Source organism: Gracilinanus agilis, chromosome 1 (assembly GCF_016433145.1).
Source record: "Gracilinanus agilis isolate LMUSP501 chromosome 1, AgileGrace, whole genome shotgun sequence".
Taxonomy (NCBI): Eukaryota; Metazoa; Chordata; class Mammalia; order Didelphimorphia; family Didelphidae; genus Gracilinanus; species Gracilinanus agilis.
The window spans coordinates 205924739-205941772 of NC_058130.1; the positions used below are offsets into that span (position 1 = coordinate 205924739).

The 17034-nt window shown below is 36.9% G+C and overlaps 1 protein-coding gene across 1 annotated transcript in view; it reads left to right on the forward strand.

Moving 5' to 3' along the window:
- Window positions 1–5293: 5293 nt before the first annotated feature.
- The window catches only part of RADIL (Rap associating with DIL domain), a 120229-nt gene continuing 108488 nt past the window's right edge, over window positions 5294–17034 (forward strand). The window contains exon 1 of the mRNA XM_044678778.1: window positions 5294–5846. Coding sequence (XP_044534713.1) covers window positions 5294–5846 — 553 coding nt within the window. The remainder of the gene's footprint in view (window positions 5847–17034) is intronic.

Consider the following 17034-nt stretch of genomic DNA (forward strand, 5'->3'; position numbering starts at 1 on the left):
GGGGGAAACTTTCTTAATCTGGGGAAACTTCAGCTCTGGGAATGCAGGCTATTATAACTCTTGTTGCACGTTTCTAGAGGTAGTCCTTGACTTTCAGCTCTTGTCACTGATTCCTAAATTCGAGGAAGCAGGCACTCTCTTAACCTTTTTTTTGCAGTCTGGTGAAACCTCTGTTGTCTACATTTATAATGGAAAGAATGCTAAATTTCATTTAGAAGTTAGTGAAAATCAGGATGTGATTTTTTCCCCCCTGTCCAAGTTCTTGGACCCCAAGTTGAGAACTTGCTTTAGAGAAAATGCCTGGTACATAGTTGGCATTCAATCTTGTTGATTGATCTGGTAAATTCATCAAACCCTATTTGATTTAACTTTGGTTAAACAGATATGTAGTATGTTTTTAAAAAAATCAGGGAAAGGAACATGTAAAAACCAATGTTTTCCTCCTTCTTGTTAAGCTGATACCTTCTGGGTGGAAAGTTTTGCCAAGAGGAGTGAATTGGGGGGAAAGGGCACCTATTGTGTCCTCTCATATTTTCAGAGAAAATTCAGTAGTTAAAAACACATGGAGTTCCTTTTTTTTTTTTTAACGAAGAAACTATATCCTTTCCCCTTATGCCAATCAAACACGCATTTCCAAAGCTTTATGTCCAACGTGTTCAACCGACCAAAAAAAAAAAAAACAGACCCTCAATTTGCAAATAAAAGAGAACTACTTTGTTCCTATTGAAAAAAAACTGGCACATGCCAATACTATGCTCAGCATCACAGAAGCCAGAATTAGTAGTGGAGCACTTGCCAACTTTTATAAAGTGTTTAATCCGAAATAGCTGGATAGAATTTTTGATTACTCAGGTGGTACCTTTTCTAAAGTCTTGTATAGGGACAACTGGATGACTCAGTGGACAGAGAACCAGGCTGGGAGATGGGAGGTCCTGGATTCAAATGTGGCCTCAGATACTTCCAAACTGTGTGGGCCTGGGCAAGTTATTTAATCCCACTTGCCTAGCCCTTACCACTCTTGGAACTGAGATTCCAAGATATAATGTAAGGTTTAAAGGGGGTGGGGGGTAGGGGAGACCCAAGAGATTCAGAACTTTAATTCCCAGGAATCCTAGTGATTCTATTGTTTTTATTTTATTTTAATCACCCTCTGAAAACACTCCTAAATAGTCTTCCATTTCCAAATGCTTTTTGATCTGCTCTTAGTAATTTTTGCATTTATAAGCAACACTCTTGCAGGAGCCTCAAAGATATGGGGATTTTGATAGGTAGGGATAAACCAGAGCATAAAAGCCCAGATTTTTTTTCCTGGTTGAAATTGATAATAGGTTCCACATTACACTTTTGGAAATTGGCTTGCCTCCACCCATCTCATTTGCACAGAACATTGCACCAATCTCCTCCCCTCTTTTCCTTTTCCCACTAGAATGACTTAAGTCTATTTTTCGTCAGAAATTGGACTCTTGAGAACATTAGAAAAACATTTTTTAAAAGTGGCAATTATATGTTTAATATAGGTATCTTCTCTGTACCACCAAATCATTTTAATATATTTTATTTAGGACTTCTGTTCGAGAGGAGAGTATCAGGACTTGAAAAATAATCAGCTCATTTCCTAAGAAATAAATCAGGTTACATAGTGCCAACTCCATACAGTTCTCATTGACTCATCTTCTTGCACTTTTCCTCTCTTGGAATCTGCAGTATTTTTGACAAACAGTATGTTATGTGCAACCTGTAATTACTTAAGGAAGTAGACAGGAGAAAGGGTGACTGCTCTCAGCAGTTCCTCTCTTGGAGAGTTACAGTAAGACATTATTCTTAGAAAATAATTTTGGAATATCAAAATATATGTGGTAGGCCCAATGGAGATATTTGGCTTTGATCCTATTATGTCAGAGATTTATGAGCTTTAAAGAGGAATAATAGCCAATGAATTGCATTCACTTTTTTTACTTCTCTTTTCTCCCTATATTGCTAAAATCAGTTTAACAGTATGTCAGCAAAACAAGCTGCCTAAAAGGTGGGGTTCAAAAGATGTCTCTGCTTTAGCGTAGTGTCTGGAAGGATTTTTTTAATATCTATTTATTCTGACTGACAATGGCTTTTTCCTATTTGGGGGAGGGTTGCTCTCCCTGCCAACTGTGTATATGAATATAAGTGTAGGACATCACTTAGAAGAACTTGGGCTTCCAAAGCCATTAAGTTGCCTACAGCAGCTCTTGTATTAGGAGGAGGCACTGTAGACCAAATGACATGTGTGAGACATTCTGTTTTTTGTTCCAGGAGTATAGCGAATCTTCTTCAGGATTGCATTAAATAGGCACAGAGTTGCTAAGGAAGAAAAGAGTGGGCAAGTACACAGAACAACTTGTGAAGAAGTTGAGGTATGAAGCATTTCAAAGCCCTTTGATATTTTTCTTGTGGTTATTAAGCAATAGGTGATATGAGAGGCAGAAGCATTAGAAATTTGTTATTCAGGTCCATGGACTTTCTTGTGGTGTTTAAGAAATGCTGATTAGCAGTTCTTATTACTTTTTCTGAACTACTAATTTTGAAAACTGACTCCAGAAGCCTGAAATGAGATATAATTGCTCTTAGAATTGGGAGTACTTTGGTGCTATCAGTGTGACACACTGTCAGAAAGACATGTGCCGGCCACAAGAATACTAAATAAGAATGTTTTAATTGATGTTAAAGATATTGCAAACTAAATAGGGCCCTTATGCCTAGTCACTGGGAAAGAAACTGTGGCCAACATATACTTTTCAGGGCATAGGAAGGGACCAAGCTACCCATTAGGTAAGCAAAACTTTTGGCTGATTTCTTTTTGGATTTCTTTCTGCCCCTCCCTTTGACAAAAACAAAATTTCACACACTTGCTTTACTTTTAAGTTATCTTTAGAATATATGAAATACCTATATTCAAGCAAATTTAGAAATATGGAAAGAGAACTGGCTTTGGAGTCATAGGACCAATGTTCAAATTCTTCCTTGGATTTTCAACCCTGATTAAGTCACTTATCCTCAGTTTCCTCATCTGTAAAATGAGAGGTTCAGATTAGATAGCCTCTGAGATCTGTTCCAGCTTTAGATTTGTAATTCTGTGTTAGTACCTTATAGGGAAATGGAGTATACGGCTATGTACTGCACCTACCCGTTTTCTACATAGTAAGAGGATTCATAATTTTGAGCCCTCAGCAAGGAGTTAAGATAAGGGTTAAGCCTCTCATATGAGGTAGAATGTTAAGTAGCCAGAGCTCATATAAAAGCTGGTATGTAGGGGCTAATTTAAGGGCTATCTGGTAGAGTGATTAGTTTTGCAATTTGGTACTAATTATTAATTTTTAAGGAAAACTAATGACTAAGATCTAATTACCAAAAGAGTTTTTGTGATATATTTGGCAGAAAAGAAGAATCTTTCTAAAGAGCATAATTGAAGGGTAATAATCAGCAAAAAACTAGGATCAAAGTGATTTTGTAATACTATAATTTGGAAGCAATACCTCTTATTAGGTTTCCAATTCAGAGGTTTTTTTAAAAGAGTCACTGCTCAACCTCCCTCCCCAAGATAACTTAAGTGTTCTGTTCTCCTCATGTTATGATGAAAAATATGAAACATGGCAGGACAGTCTAGTGGTCACTAGACTAAGAACCAGATGTAAGTTTGTTTTTAGGTATTCCATCTATTTATGGTGAACTTCAGATATCTAATTCATAAGTGGAGAGAAAAATCTCTTTTCTATGTCTTTACTTTTATAGAGATATTGGGAAGAGAGATTGAGAAAATGTTTCTTTAGTGCTTTAAATTTGTTAGAAACATGTCCTGTATAATTATAATTTTTATAACACATTAAGTCTTCACACTAGTATTTATCACCCTCACCCTTATTCCCCCAACAAAATATTGCATCCATCTGGCCTGGAAAGAGCCTAAATACCAGCCTTGAAGCAGTGGGTGGAATGCATAAATTCCACTCATACTTACATTGCTTCTAGAATAGCCTTTTTGTATCCTCTGTGTATGTGACTTCCTAAGATTCTGATACCCTGCTCTTAAGGAGCATCTCTTTGCCATGTTAGAACCAGTTTCTTTTCTATAGTGGGTAAAAAGTGGTGTTTGGGGTGTTTGCATTTGGAAATGTCAATTTCTTCCATTTAAAATTTACTGCTGAAGATCTGGTCTCCAGTTGTATTTGAGAGGCTCATTTCTATAATAGCAAAGGTAGAAGCAGGATCAGGGAATGGAATAGCACTCAAGAGTAATGATTACAAAGGGTTATTAAATTTTTTGAAGTGACTAAATTTCAGCTTTTTCCTAACTGAATTATGACTTCTAGGATGAGCATAGTTCCTTCAAATCTTGTGCCAGGTGGGCATTCCCCAGTTTAACTAGGTCATTCTTATTGAACTTAAGCTCCTTAATTATAATTGATACTTCTTTCATTCAGCAAATATCTGTTGAGCTTCTATGTAAACGGTATTTTATCAGGTGCTTCCTAGAAATCTGGTACCCACGTAGAAGTACATGATTGCCACTTTAATTGGGCATATATGTTTTCTTTTTCTATTTTTTAATTAATAAGCATTTATTCTCTCTCCCTCTCACCCTCACTCTCCCATTGAGAAAGGAAAAAGAAAACAAAATAAAATTATTAGGCATGTTTGTGATTTCAATTTGAAGTCCTTGTTGAGACGATCACCTGTCTAATCTAGCTAGTGGCATTGAGACCTTTTTAGTAGTATCTTTTTGGGAAGATATTTGAGCTTCTGCTACTACAGCCCCTCTCTGATGCTTTATCATGGTGTAGAAGTAACATCTCATTCTGGAGGGTCTTGTCAGCAGATCCTGTCATGTCCCACCCAACTGGAAATGTGACTTATAGGGGATCCTTAAAGACAAGCCTAGCTAAAAATGGAGAAGTTCCTTATCAGAAGATTAGCCACCAAGTGATAAATATTTTAAACCATAGAAATTCCAGAAGAATACTAAAGCATAGAAGGATTGTCATCTTCATTCCACACTAAAAGGATCACAGATCCTTGAAATAGTAAACTCTTTCAGCCCATTCAAATCTGACTTATTTCTTGTAGTCTCCACTTCCCTTGAAGATCAGGATCATTTACATGGCTCAGATTGTGAGATCTCTTAAGAATAGAATAGTGTAGTTTTATTGTACTGCATTCAGCTGCTTCTGAAGACTTATTTGATATTTATGATAATTTGTCTTCATTCTTACTTTCTTCTAGGAAACTACTTGTATTTTTTGACTGATGCTCAAAATCTTGTTCCATGACAACCTCTCTCACAATGTTTTATGGATCTCCTTCTACCATGTCCCCAACTAGCAAGAGCAAACTGAAGCGTCAGAGTCGTCTGCTCTCCCACATGCTATCCCGAACACTGAGCTACAAGGACCGAGGCTCTGATTCTGCTTTTCCCAGCTTGGGTGCCAGTGATGACCCGGCAGAGCTTTCCATACAACTTTCTGCCCCAGGTGTTCTGAAGGTGTTTGGGGATAATGTCTGTTCAGGTGCCCACTACAAGAGTGTCCTGGCCACGGCCAGCTCTAGTGCTCAGGAACTGGTAAAGGAGGCACTGGAGCGTTATGCTTTGAATGCCGTGTCTGCCAGTCAGTATGTGTTATGTGATGTGGTGGGGCGATTTGGGGACTTGGGACAGCAATGGCAGGCAGAATGCCTTCGAGTCCTACGGGATAATGAGAAGCCTCTTTTGATCCAGGACCTGTGGAAGCCCCGAGAAGGCTTCTCTCGGAGGTTTGAGTTGAGAAAGAGGTCAGACGTGGAAGAATTGGCTGCCAGGGAAGTGGACACTATCACAGCAGGTGAGGATAGGAAAATACAGAAAGGCTAGATGGCTGAGCCCTTGGGGGGAGGAGAAAGAACGAGTAGGTTTCTACTCCCTCAGGAGCCAGTATACTTTGACAAAAAGTCCCTTTTTTAATGTATGTTTTATTTTCTTTATTCCACTTAAGTCCTACTCTGTAGGACTTGCTTGATCCATCTCGATGCTGAGGTAACCCCATGTTTTTGGAAGCTATTGAGAGTGCTGGCTCTGGCTCTGAGCATTCATCTGTATGGTCTGAAGATGAGCCTGCCTAAGTTTGGGGTGACTCATCACCAGAAAGTTAGCCACAAGGAAGTGAACGTTTTTTGTCTCAGCAACTTATAAACATTTACTCCATTGAAGAGATTAGGATTTGTATAGATGGAGGGATGCCCTTAGTAATGAAAGCACAGGTCTATGGAAGTTTGAAGGAAAAGGTGTTCCTTCCAAAGGAAACCAACAGATTTTTTTTGAGATATTAGAATTTCCTCATACATTTGGGGGGTGGGGCAGAGGAGAACCCATCTTTAATTACACTACAGAGTGAAAGCTGATGCTTTTTTCCTTCCTCTAATATTCTTTTGCTTTTGATCTGTTAATCACATCTCAAGTCCAACTTTTTGGGTGTTCTTTGTGAGTTCTTGACTGCTTTTCCAATATTGACCTCTTCTCTCTTGTCTGCATTTAAACTTCAGTTTAAATCCATTTTTATAATTTCTTCCAGCTTGATTTTATGAAAATATAGGGAAGTTTTTCTTGAGTTTTTCTTGAAATCGAGATGTTTACTCTAAGCTTCAGTTGAAGTTAAAATTTTCATGTACATGAAAAGCCAAGTTATTCTGTGTATATATCTGAAGAGATGATATTCCTTCCTAACTGTACACTTGGATAAAGTTTAAGCACCTTGGATACTTTTTCTTTTACCAATTTTGATGGGATCATTAATGAAGTCAAAAGACAAATGGAGGAATTATATTCTGATTGATGCTATGGAGTCTAAGGATACTTAAATTGCCTGGCATCTTGTTTTGTTATTTTTGAGACCAGTAACACATGGTGCTATGGTCAAAATGAATCCTTATGATGATTGGATAGCAGAGATAATGTGGTGAGGAGTTTTCCTAATCCATATAGATTTGCAAAGGACAAGAAAACAAGGTATGTACTTAATCTCTGGTCAGTTGCCTAGGCAGAAAGCACTAGATTTTCTTGGTTCTGAATATTATTTTTCTATGTGATTCAAAATTAGTTTTCTACCTGGATAAAATACAGCCTCTTTGAAAAGTGTACTTTATTTTTGAAGAACTTGCTTTACTGTTATATGGTTGATAGAGCAGGTGCAAGAAAGATTATGACAGAAAAATGGAGACAGTTTTATATTCTCTAACTCCTTTTATAGTGGACCAGACTATTTTATTAAAAAGAAATGCTCTATAGTTTGTTCAACTTTAAGGCTGAGTTTTCCCAAGTACATTGAGTAAATTTATTATAAAACTGCCCAGTCACACTGTTAATGTCAGAAAAGGGGTTGTTGCCCCAAAGACAGTAGAGCTAGTTTTATCATTATTTATAGAAGACTTTTGTACATTTGGAAATTGTAAACTGATTTTAATTAAATGAACTATCACATATCTGTAGAAAAGGCTCTGGGAACACAAAGGCTTAATTGATTTGTTCAAGAAATGTCACATAGTAAATCAGTGACAGGGATAGGATCAAAACCCAGAAACAAGTTCCTATTTAAGCTAGTATCCCACATCTAGACTCTTTGTGGTTCTTAGTAAAAATAAATACACAAAGACATATGAATTCCTGGGTTAGCTACTGTGTGAGCTATAAGGTTAACTGGAATGATTTTTCTGAAGATTTCTGTGATGACTCACCTAAAAATTACTAACCTATAGGATATTTTCTAGATATTATATATAGTTCATTATCCATTATAAGGAACTTAATATTGTGTAACATTTTTCATCATTGCAAAGATTCTAAGTTATAATAGCTAGTGTAAAAGTACAATTAGTGCCCAGATTCTCTTTAGTGAATTAAAAAATGAAAAGGGCTGTGCTAAATTATAGAGAGGGAAGGAGACATTATTCACATTGGATTCCTTTCTGTCTAAGTTTCTGGATCTTTGTATTTTGTGTTTTGTTATAGGAGAAGGTTAAGTAGCTGAATTGATTTTGGTGGAGGTAGTTAGAATGTTTTGAAGCAAAAGAGGAGAGAAAACAAAGGGGAAAAAAACCTGAAGCCAAAGGGATAAAGGAGGCCAAGTCTGCTTGAGCTCTTTAGCCTTCCTTGGGGCCTTTTGCCCACACCTCCTTTCTGTTTCTTTACCCTCAGACCTTCAGAGTTTATATTTTCTGAATGTCTCTGTCTCTATAAATATATGATTTAGCACTGTCCCCAGAAGCCAGGAACCAGAGGTTTTTTGCCATTTTGACTGCCTGATCCAGTGCTTTTGTTGCCTTGTACATTTAAGCCCCAGGCAGGTGAATCCATTTCTTTCTTCCCTATGTTGTTATAAAAGCAACCCCTTGCCTGACTTGCTGTTTTTTTAAGGTCTGGGAACATTTTTTCTGGGTGGGTTATTTTAAGATGAACATAGGCTACATTGCCATGGGTGACTGGGTAGGGTAGCTTCTTCAATAGCCTCCTTTCTCCCCTCTATATTTTTTATTTCTCCAAATCAGATTTTAAATTCAGTAAGGTTTTTGCAAGCATGACAGGTGTTATGTGTTTCTGTCCAATTGGTTTCTATGTTGGTCTAGGTACTTAGCAAGTAGATTAGAATATAGGCCCTAGAGGGGAACCAACCACTTTGTTACCCTCTCCGGGGTGAAATAAGTTAGCAGCTCCTCATAGGTGCTATATCTGGTTCCCACAGTACATGGACATGTCACAGAAAGGATATGCCATGTGGCACCTTGTGCTCCCATACCTCAATAGATTCTAGGCTATTGGCATATGGCTGCCCTTTCACATGTACCATCAAATAGTCCTATTTTCTCCCTGGCTAAGGTCCCACCAGTGTTGATTGGGCATGTGTGTGTGAATGGTCTGGGTGGGGTGTATGGTGTGGTTTCCATTTTGAAATTATCTTTGTTTTTTGAAAAAGCATGACTTAATATTAAACATTATAGGATCAGTTGATGTAAATGATTGTTTTGGCCCTGTTACTGAATGACTTTGGATAAATGACTTAACTTTCCTATGCTTCCCTTTTCCCATCTATAAAATTTAATTACTTTCTTCAGAATGTTAGGAGAACCTAATGAGATAAATGGCAGCACCTTGTAAAAAGGACTATTTAAATTTAAGGTATTGTTGAAAGGTAATTTCTGCATGAGAAGCAACATGGAGTAGTGGGTTAACAAGCTACCTGCTAATGGTGTCACTGTGCTAGATGCTAGATACCAATACAAAAACAAAGCAATTTTCCCCCTCAGGGAGCCTATATTCTATTTTGAGAGATCTACTAATTGAAATAGGGAATTCAGATCTGGATTTTTACCCAATCCCTGTCCCTAACTTGCTGTATAATATTTTTTGAACAAATTACTAGAGCCTTTTCTCTATGTAAGTATATAAGTAAATATTTTAGAAAAAGTATATACAACATTTTTATAGTTAAATTTTTTTGGAGGGCTGGGAAGGCATTAACTTTTGGGAGGGACCAAGACAGGCCTTATGTATGATATATTAATGGAGCTGAACTTCAGAGGAAATTTAGGGATTTCAAAAGGTGGAAGTACATTGAAGGCATGGGGGATGGACTACCTGTGCAAAAGTAACTAGTCAAAAGATAAGAGTGTCTCCTGTGGGAAACAGCTAGAATGATCTTTTAGTTGGATTGTAGTGTATGTGAAGGGAGCAGTATTATAAAGGTTGAAAAGGCAGGTTGGAATCAGGTTGTGCGGGGCTATAAATGGCAGAACAGAAGAGTTTATATTTTATCTTAGGTCACTGGAATTAATGGATAGGGGAATAATATAAGGTTAAAACTATGATTTAGGGACATCAGGTTTTTTAGAGGTTAGCATAGCAAATAGCATTTGAATTGATTAAAAAAAAATTCTGAACTTAAACACTAAATAAAACGAGCATTTCTCTGTACAAAGAACAGAAAAAGAGGTCTACATGAAATTGCAAATCTCTATTATGTATGGCTTGCTTTTCCTTTTAAGTATATAATAAAATCAAAATGTAACTTCCAAAGCTGTGCTGTTTGTATTTCTGTCTGACTTTCTATTCTCATTTGTACATTAAAAAAATGCGTTAGTGACCTCATTTCCTTCCTTCCTTCCTTCCTTCCTTCCTTCCTTCCTTCCTTCCTTCCTTCCTTCCTTCCTTCCTTCCTTCCTGTTGCAAACCTTTTTGTATCTTTAAAATATTTACTGTATTCATAGTCAAGCAAAACAAATTCCCACATGCCCCAAAATGTATGTCTCATTCTCTACCTTGATTCTTATTACTTCTCTGTTAGGAGGTAGTTCTTCATTGCTTCTTCATTCTTCATTGATTCTCTGGAATCATGTTCAGTCATTGCTTTGATCAGAGTTCTTAAGTCTTTCAAAGTTATTTTTTTTATAATGTTGTTATTGTATAAATTGTTCTACTCATTCACTCTGCATCAGTTGATATAAGTCTTCTAATGTTTCTTTGAAATTGTTCCTTTTGTCAAAGACATTTGTCATCACTTATGGGGCAATGATATTTACATACTATAATTTTTTCCATTGATGGGCATCTCCTTTGTTTCCAGTTCAGTCCTATAACAATAAGAGCTCCTATAAATATTTTTGTATTTTTCCTGTGATCTATTTGTAAAATAGGCCTAGTAGTGGTATTATTAAGTCAAAGGGCATATTCACAGCTTAGTGGCTTTTAGGGCATGGGTAGAAATTATTTTCCAGAATGGCTAGATCGATTCATACTTCCCTCCAGAATGCATTAATGAACCTATTTTTTCTTAGACCTTCTAGCATTATCATTTTTGTCTTTTGCCATCTTTGCTTATTTGATAAGTGTAATATGAAACCTCAAAATTATTTTAATTTACATTTCTCTATTTATTAGTGATTTGGGCCTTTTTTATATGCCTCTTAATATCTTGGATTTATTATGTTGAGAACTGCCTGTTTATATCATTTGACTATTGAAGAGTTACTCTAGTGCTTATACATTTGAATCAGGGTCTAATATCTTAGAGGGCAGCAGGCCTTTTTTGGAGAAATTTATTGCAATTATTTTGGATCTATGATTTCCTTGGTATAGGAAATGCTGACTACCTTTATTAATGTAGAGTGACATATTCTCTGCAATTTATGATCTTGGGTTTCTGGGACACCAAGAAGTTAATTGACTTATCACAGTGATATAGTCAATATATGTGGATCACGTCTTGAGTCAAGAGTTAGTTGTATAGATGTATAGAGATAACTCATCCCATGAGAACCAACGAGGTCACTGAGTGAGAGAGAAGAGAGTCCAGGACAAAAGCAAAGAAGACTCAAGTTCAAGCCCTGCTTCTGACACTGTCAACACTGACTTTATTACATTATGTAAGTTACTTTACATCTCAGTGCTGTCAGACAACCAAGGATTGCCAATATGCAGTGATAGAGGGAATTTTTTCATCAGAAGTTCCTATACCAATGAAATCACAGACTTGTGTGTTTGTTTTTTAAATATGTGTCATAAATGGAAGGAATTTTTGAAAGTATGACCAGCAGTTGGTTTTTTCCTTTCCCTTCCTATCAGTAGTGTAAATAAATATACTTAGAACCACAGTTAGATAGACATGAATTTGGACATACAGGTTTATTCATTTTTGTGGATTTGTTGTAACTATTGTCTTAAGACTTATAGATTGCATAGAATTAGAAGAGAACCTTTGGCTCCAGTTTAGTCTTTCACTCATTAAATAATCTTTTCTACAACATCCCTGTGAGATATTGATCCAGTCTCTGCTTAAAACACTTCTAGTGAAGAGGAGCTTGCCCTACCCTCTTTCTAGAGAGCCTATTTTGCTGTTGGATAGCTCTTATAATTAAAATGATCTTATTGATAATTGTGAATGACTTAGCAATCCTCAGCAATTCAGTGATCTAAGACACTTCATAAAGACTTGGGATGAAGAATGCTATCCACCTCCAGTGAAAGGACTGATGGGGTCTGAATGCAGATTGAAGCTTACTTTTTTAACTTAATTTTTCTTGTTTTTTTTTTTTGGTCTGTGTTTTTTTCCACAACATAGCTAATATGGAAGTATATTTTGCATGACTGCACACATGTATAATCTATATCAAATTGCTTGCCTTCTCAAGGAGCAGGGAGGGAAGAAAGGGAAAACATTTGGATTTCAAAATTTAAAAAGTTATTTAAAAATTGTTATACATGTAATTGGAAAAAAGTATTAAAATTTTTAAAATGATTTTATATTAAGATAAAACTTAAGCCTATTGCTACTAGTCCAGCCTTCTGGTAAAGCATAGAACAAATGTGTTTGCTCTTCCATATGACATTCCTTCAAATATTTGAAAACTTACCATGATTTTCTTTAGCCACTTTTTCCTTCCAGAACAAACATGGTTCAGTCTAAGATTCTTTCAGTTGTTCTTAATGGAACATATAGTTTCAACTCCTTGATATCCAGTCAGCTTTCCTCCTCCTTCCCCATTTAGTTCATTTTCCTTTTAAAATGTATCACCTAATACCTAATTTCTACTTTTTGCCAAAGGTTTCATTGATCTGTAGATGATGATACTTAAAGAGGAGCTAGAAAAAGGGTATGGAGACTAATGTGGTTTGGAACTGAGTTGGGTGCTTGGTTTGTGATAAAATAAAGCAGAAAGCTCACCTATCTGAGCTATGGGGCCAGGTTTCTGGTGGGAAAGAGGTAGGGATGATAGAATGGAGAGGGCATGATTTGGAGCCAGAATTGTATTCTTTCTGGAATAAATCAGACTTTCCTACCTAGAACGTCAGCCCACATGAGACAGATTCCAGGATTTCTAAGCTACTTTTATTTTCTTCTCTTTCCTATATCCTAAAAGAGTAAAATGTTTAGGTTATCTCCTAAAATGCCCAATTACCTTCTGGGGTAATCTGATCTCAGCTAGAAACAATAGTGGAAAATGGGATGGAATCCATGTATGTAAATTCAAGTAAGTAAATTCTGTTCCTACCGGTTTTAAAATAAATGAATATTATAAAGCAATAATTTTTATGATTACATTTCTAATATGTGTCATTTCTATTCTCTCTACTAACTATAAGTAATTTCACTGACTGTCTCCCATGCCTAAAATTTTCTCTTTCTTTATTTCTATGTTTTGGCTTCCTTCAGGGGGGCCAAGCTAAACTCTCAGCTCCAGCTAGAAGCCTTTCCCCTTTAATGTTAATGCTTTTCCTCTAAAATGATTCTCAATTCATCCCCTTTACATCTAGTTTTGATGCATAGCTATTATCTCCCCCATTTGATTGTAAGCTTCTTCAGACCAGGGACTGTTTTTTTTGCCTTTCTTTGTATACTTTCATAGTGTATACTTAGCATGGTGCTTGGCAAGGTAGTAAGAGCTTAACAAATGCTTGTTGACTTGGCTTGTTTTGTAGTAGGTTTCAGGTTAAGCATTTAGTCAGTTTAAATTTTTACTTCCCAAGTTATCCAGAGATGAATTATAGCTTAAAATGAGAGGTGGAAATGTAAGCAATAGAGTATACTGTGTATATTTTATCCAGAGGAATGTGGATTTCTATTACTACTACTATTATTATCATCATTATTATTATTATTACTCTTTCCTTCCACTTTAGAATTAATACTGTGTATTGATACCAAGGCAGAAGAATTGTAAAGGCTAGGCAATGGGGGTTAAGTGACTTGCCCAGGGTCACCCAGCTAGGAAGTGTCTGAGGCCAGGTTTGAATCTAGGACCTTCTATCTCTAGGCTTGGCTCTCAATCAACTGTTGCCTCCTCTAGCATTATTAAGTAAGAGAAGTAAATGGAGATAATTCTTTAAAGACTCTTTGGAGAGAATATTCTTATTCAGATTACTGTCATAGGAATTTCCCCCAGTGATGCTGCCTTTCCCTAATTGCCGGATCCTTTTTTTTCCCAGAGCACTTCAGTGTTGTATGTCTAGGGAGGTAGAGAGATGGAAAGGAGGGTGGCAGAGCATTGATAGAACCCACTAGAATTTTTTTAAGAGAACTGGCATTTAAAACCTGCCATGTTGAGAGAAAAGACCAGACCCTGTCGCTGAATAAAATGTGGTGGGTCGCAAATATTCTAATCCTCTAATAGCAAGTTGAGGAAGAAGACCATAATTAGTAGGTATCAGAACCATTGAAAAAGTTGGGAAAGGGCCCAAAAGTTAAGTAATGGCAGTAGGAATAGGGAGAGAATGATATAAATGTTGTAGAGCCTGGCTGTGCTTCTTACTTTTGGGTTTCAGTTTCTTCATTCTAAAAAAAAAGAGAGAGAGAGTTGGACTTCTGAGATCCCTTCTCAATCACTGATCCTAGTTTTAAAAGATAGCATGGTGGGCAGCTGGGTGGCTCAGTGGATTGAGAGCCAGACCTAGAGATGGGAGGTCCTGGGTTCAAATCTGGCCTCAAACACTTCCTAGCTGTGTGACCCTGGGCAAGTCACTTAACTCCCATTGCCTAGCCCTTACCACTCTTCTGCCTTCGAACCAATACATTGTATTGATTCTAAGACTGAAGGTAAGGGTTAAAAAAAAAAAAAAAAAAAAAAAGATGCAAACCTTTTGAAATGGATCTTTCCTTTGAGGGGACATAGAAAGAGTAATACTGTCTTGTGGGTTCCTTACTGAGATTTATGAATGCCCATGAGTACCAAGTACCCCTCTGTGTTCTCCTTTTGTCTCACAAACTGATCTTACAGGCATACCCTGTTTATTGCTTTTCTTTTTATTGCACTTGGCAGATATTAGTTTTTTTTACAAACCAAAGATTTGTGGCAACCCCGCTGAGAGTAAATCTGTGGGCATCATTTTCCAAACAGCATGTGTTCACATTGTGTCTCTGTTCCACATTTTGGTAATTGTCACAATATTTGAAACCTTTTTCCTTATCATTATATTGGTTATGGTGATCTGTGATCGTCAGTGCTCCAATTGTAATTGTTCTGGGGCACCATTAACCACATCCACTTAAGACAGTGAACTTAATTGATAAATGTTGTGGATGTTTTGATTGTTCCCCCAACCTTCTGCGGGAGTCCAACTCCCACAGGAATAGGACTCTGGTAGGAGGACAGCGTCGGTGAAATGAGATGAGAGACAGTCAGTTTCAGCCAGGCATCACAGAGACTATTCTGATCAGGCTTGGCCCGTCTTTATTTTTATACACTTTAAAGATTACACATATGGTTGGCATGGAATTTCATTTTTAACATACATCTTTTCTTGGAAATAATGAATAAATTATACATTAACTTTGTTACTAACAACTTTTGATTCTCCAGTAACTTTCAATATTTTTCAAAGGTATGTTTGACATGTTTCCTAGGCTGTGGGGTTAACAGAACAGTCCAGTGGAATGGGTTCCATGGAACAATTTCTCTATTTTTCATCCATTGTCCTTTCTATGTTAATATTCCAGATCAGGAATCAGGGGAGGCTTGGAAACAGTACTGGCATGCTATTATGCAAGCTCCTGTATATGGGAGTGAAAAATCCAAGTGCAGTTTTGTTGGGAGTTTAGAATCTTTAGCATTAACTCACTATCTTCTGGGTTGTTATGAAGTGACTTTTAGGGGAATTTCTTTATCATTACATATAAGAGTGGGATTTTCCTAGTAATCTATAGAGGCCCTAGGCAGCCTCCAGCTGTTGTTCTATATTTCTCTGAGGCTGAATAAGGATATTGATTATACCAATTCTAGTAATAAGGAGTATTAGTGAGAGAAGAGTCACATAGGGGAATTTGAGTGGGTGTTTTCCATCCTTCCTGTAGGCCGCTTTGCAATCTCAGGATTCCACTTGTGACCATGTTAGACAGGGTGGATTTGATGGCTCCTGGTAACCTTCCATTTTTCTCTTGCTTCTTGGACTTCCCTATTCCCTGAGATACACTGTTTTGACCACTTAATAACCCTACAATGACCTCAAGTATGGTGAAAGGAAAAAAACAACTGATGTGGCAAACTTTGTTGTTTTCTTATTTTAAGAAATTGCCACAGCCACCCTAACCTTTAGCAACTGCCACCTTAATCAGTTAGCTGCCATTAACCTCAAGGCAATATCTTCTACTAGCAAAAAAAAATTACAGTTGGAGCAGCTGGCTTCAAATCTGGCCTCAGACACTTCCTAGCTGTGTGACCCTGGGCAAGTCACTTACCCCCCCATTGCCTAGCCCTTAATGCTCTTCTGCCTTGGAACCAATACACAGTATTGATTCTAAGGCAGAAGGTAAGGGCTTTAAAAAGAAAAAAGATTACAATTTGCTGAAGGTGCAAATGATGATTAAGATTTATTTTTAGCAATTATTTTAAATTTGTAAATTTAAATTGATACTATTGTACACTTACTAGGTTATAGTACTGTGTAAACATAACTTTTGCATGCACTGGAAAACCAAAAAAATTGTGTGACTTGCTTTATTGCAATATTGCATTATTGTGGTAGTCTGAAACCAAATCTACACTATCCCCGAGGTATGCCTGCAATTGGAAATAGAGAGTACTTTTAGTCTTTCCCTCCCTGTCTTTTGGTACAGAACCATAGAGTGGTCCAGAGTGGTAGAGCTTCAACAAACATTAAGTGCCTGCTGGGTACAGGGTCCTCCACTAGGCGTTGGCAGGTAAGGGGAATCAAAAGTTTAGAAAAAAACATTGGCTCTGGTCTTATGGAGCTTACAGTTTGGTATGGGAATTTAACATGTCTATATATACATGTAATAAACATGTAAAAGTGTATTTTACATATATGTTAAAATATTTAAGTATTTTAAAAAATACAAGATAATATGTAACTGCTTTAGAGAAATCTTTGTGAGGTCTAGGGAAGAAGGGCAGCAAGGAGGTCCAGGAAAGCTTTGTGATAGAGAGGACATTTGAGTTATGCTTTAAAAGATAAGTAGGAATTCGATAGATAAAGGAAGAAGGCCCAGTGATTCATCTCTGGCATAGGGGATCATATAAGTCAAAGCACAGAGG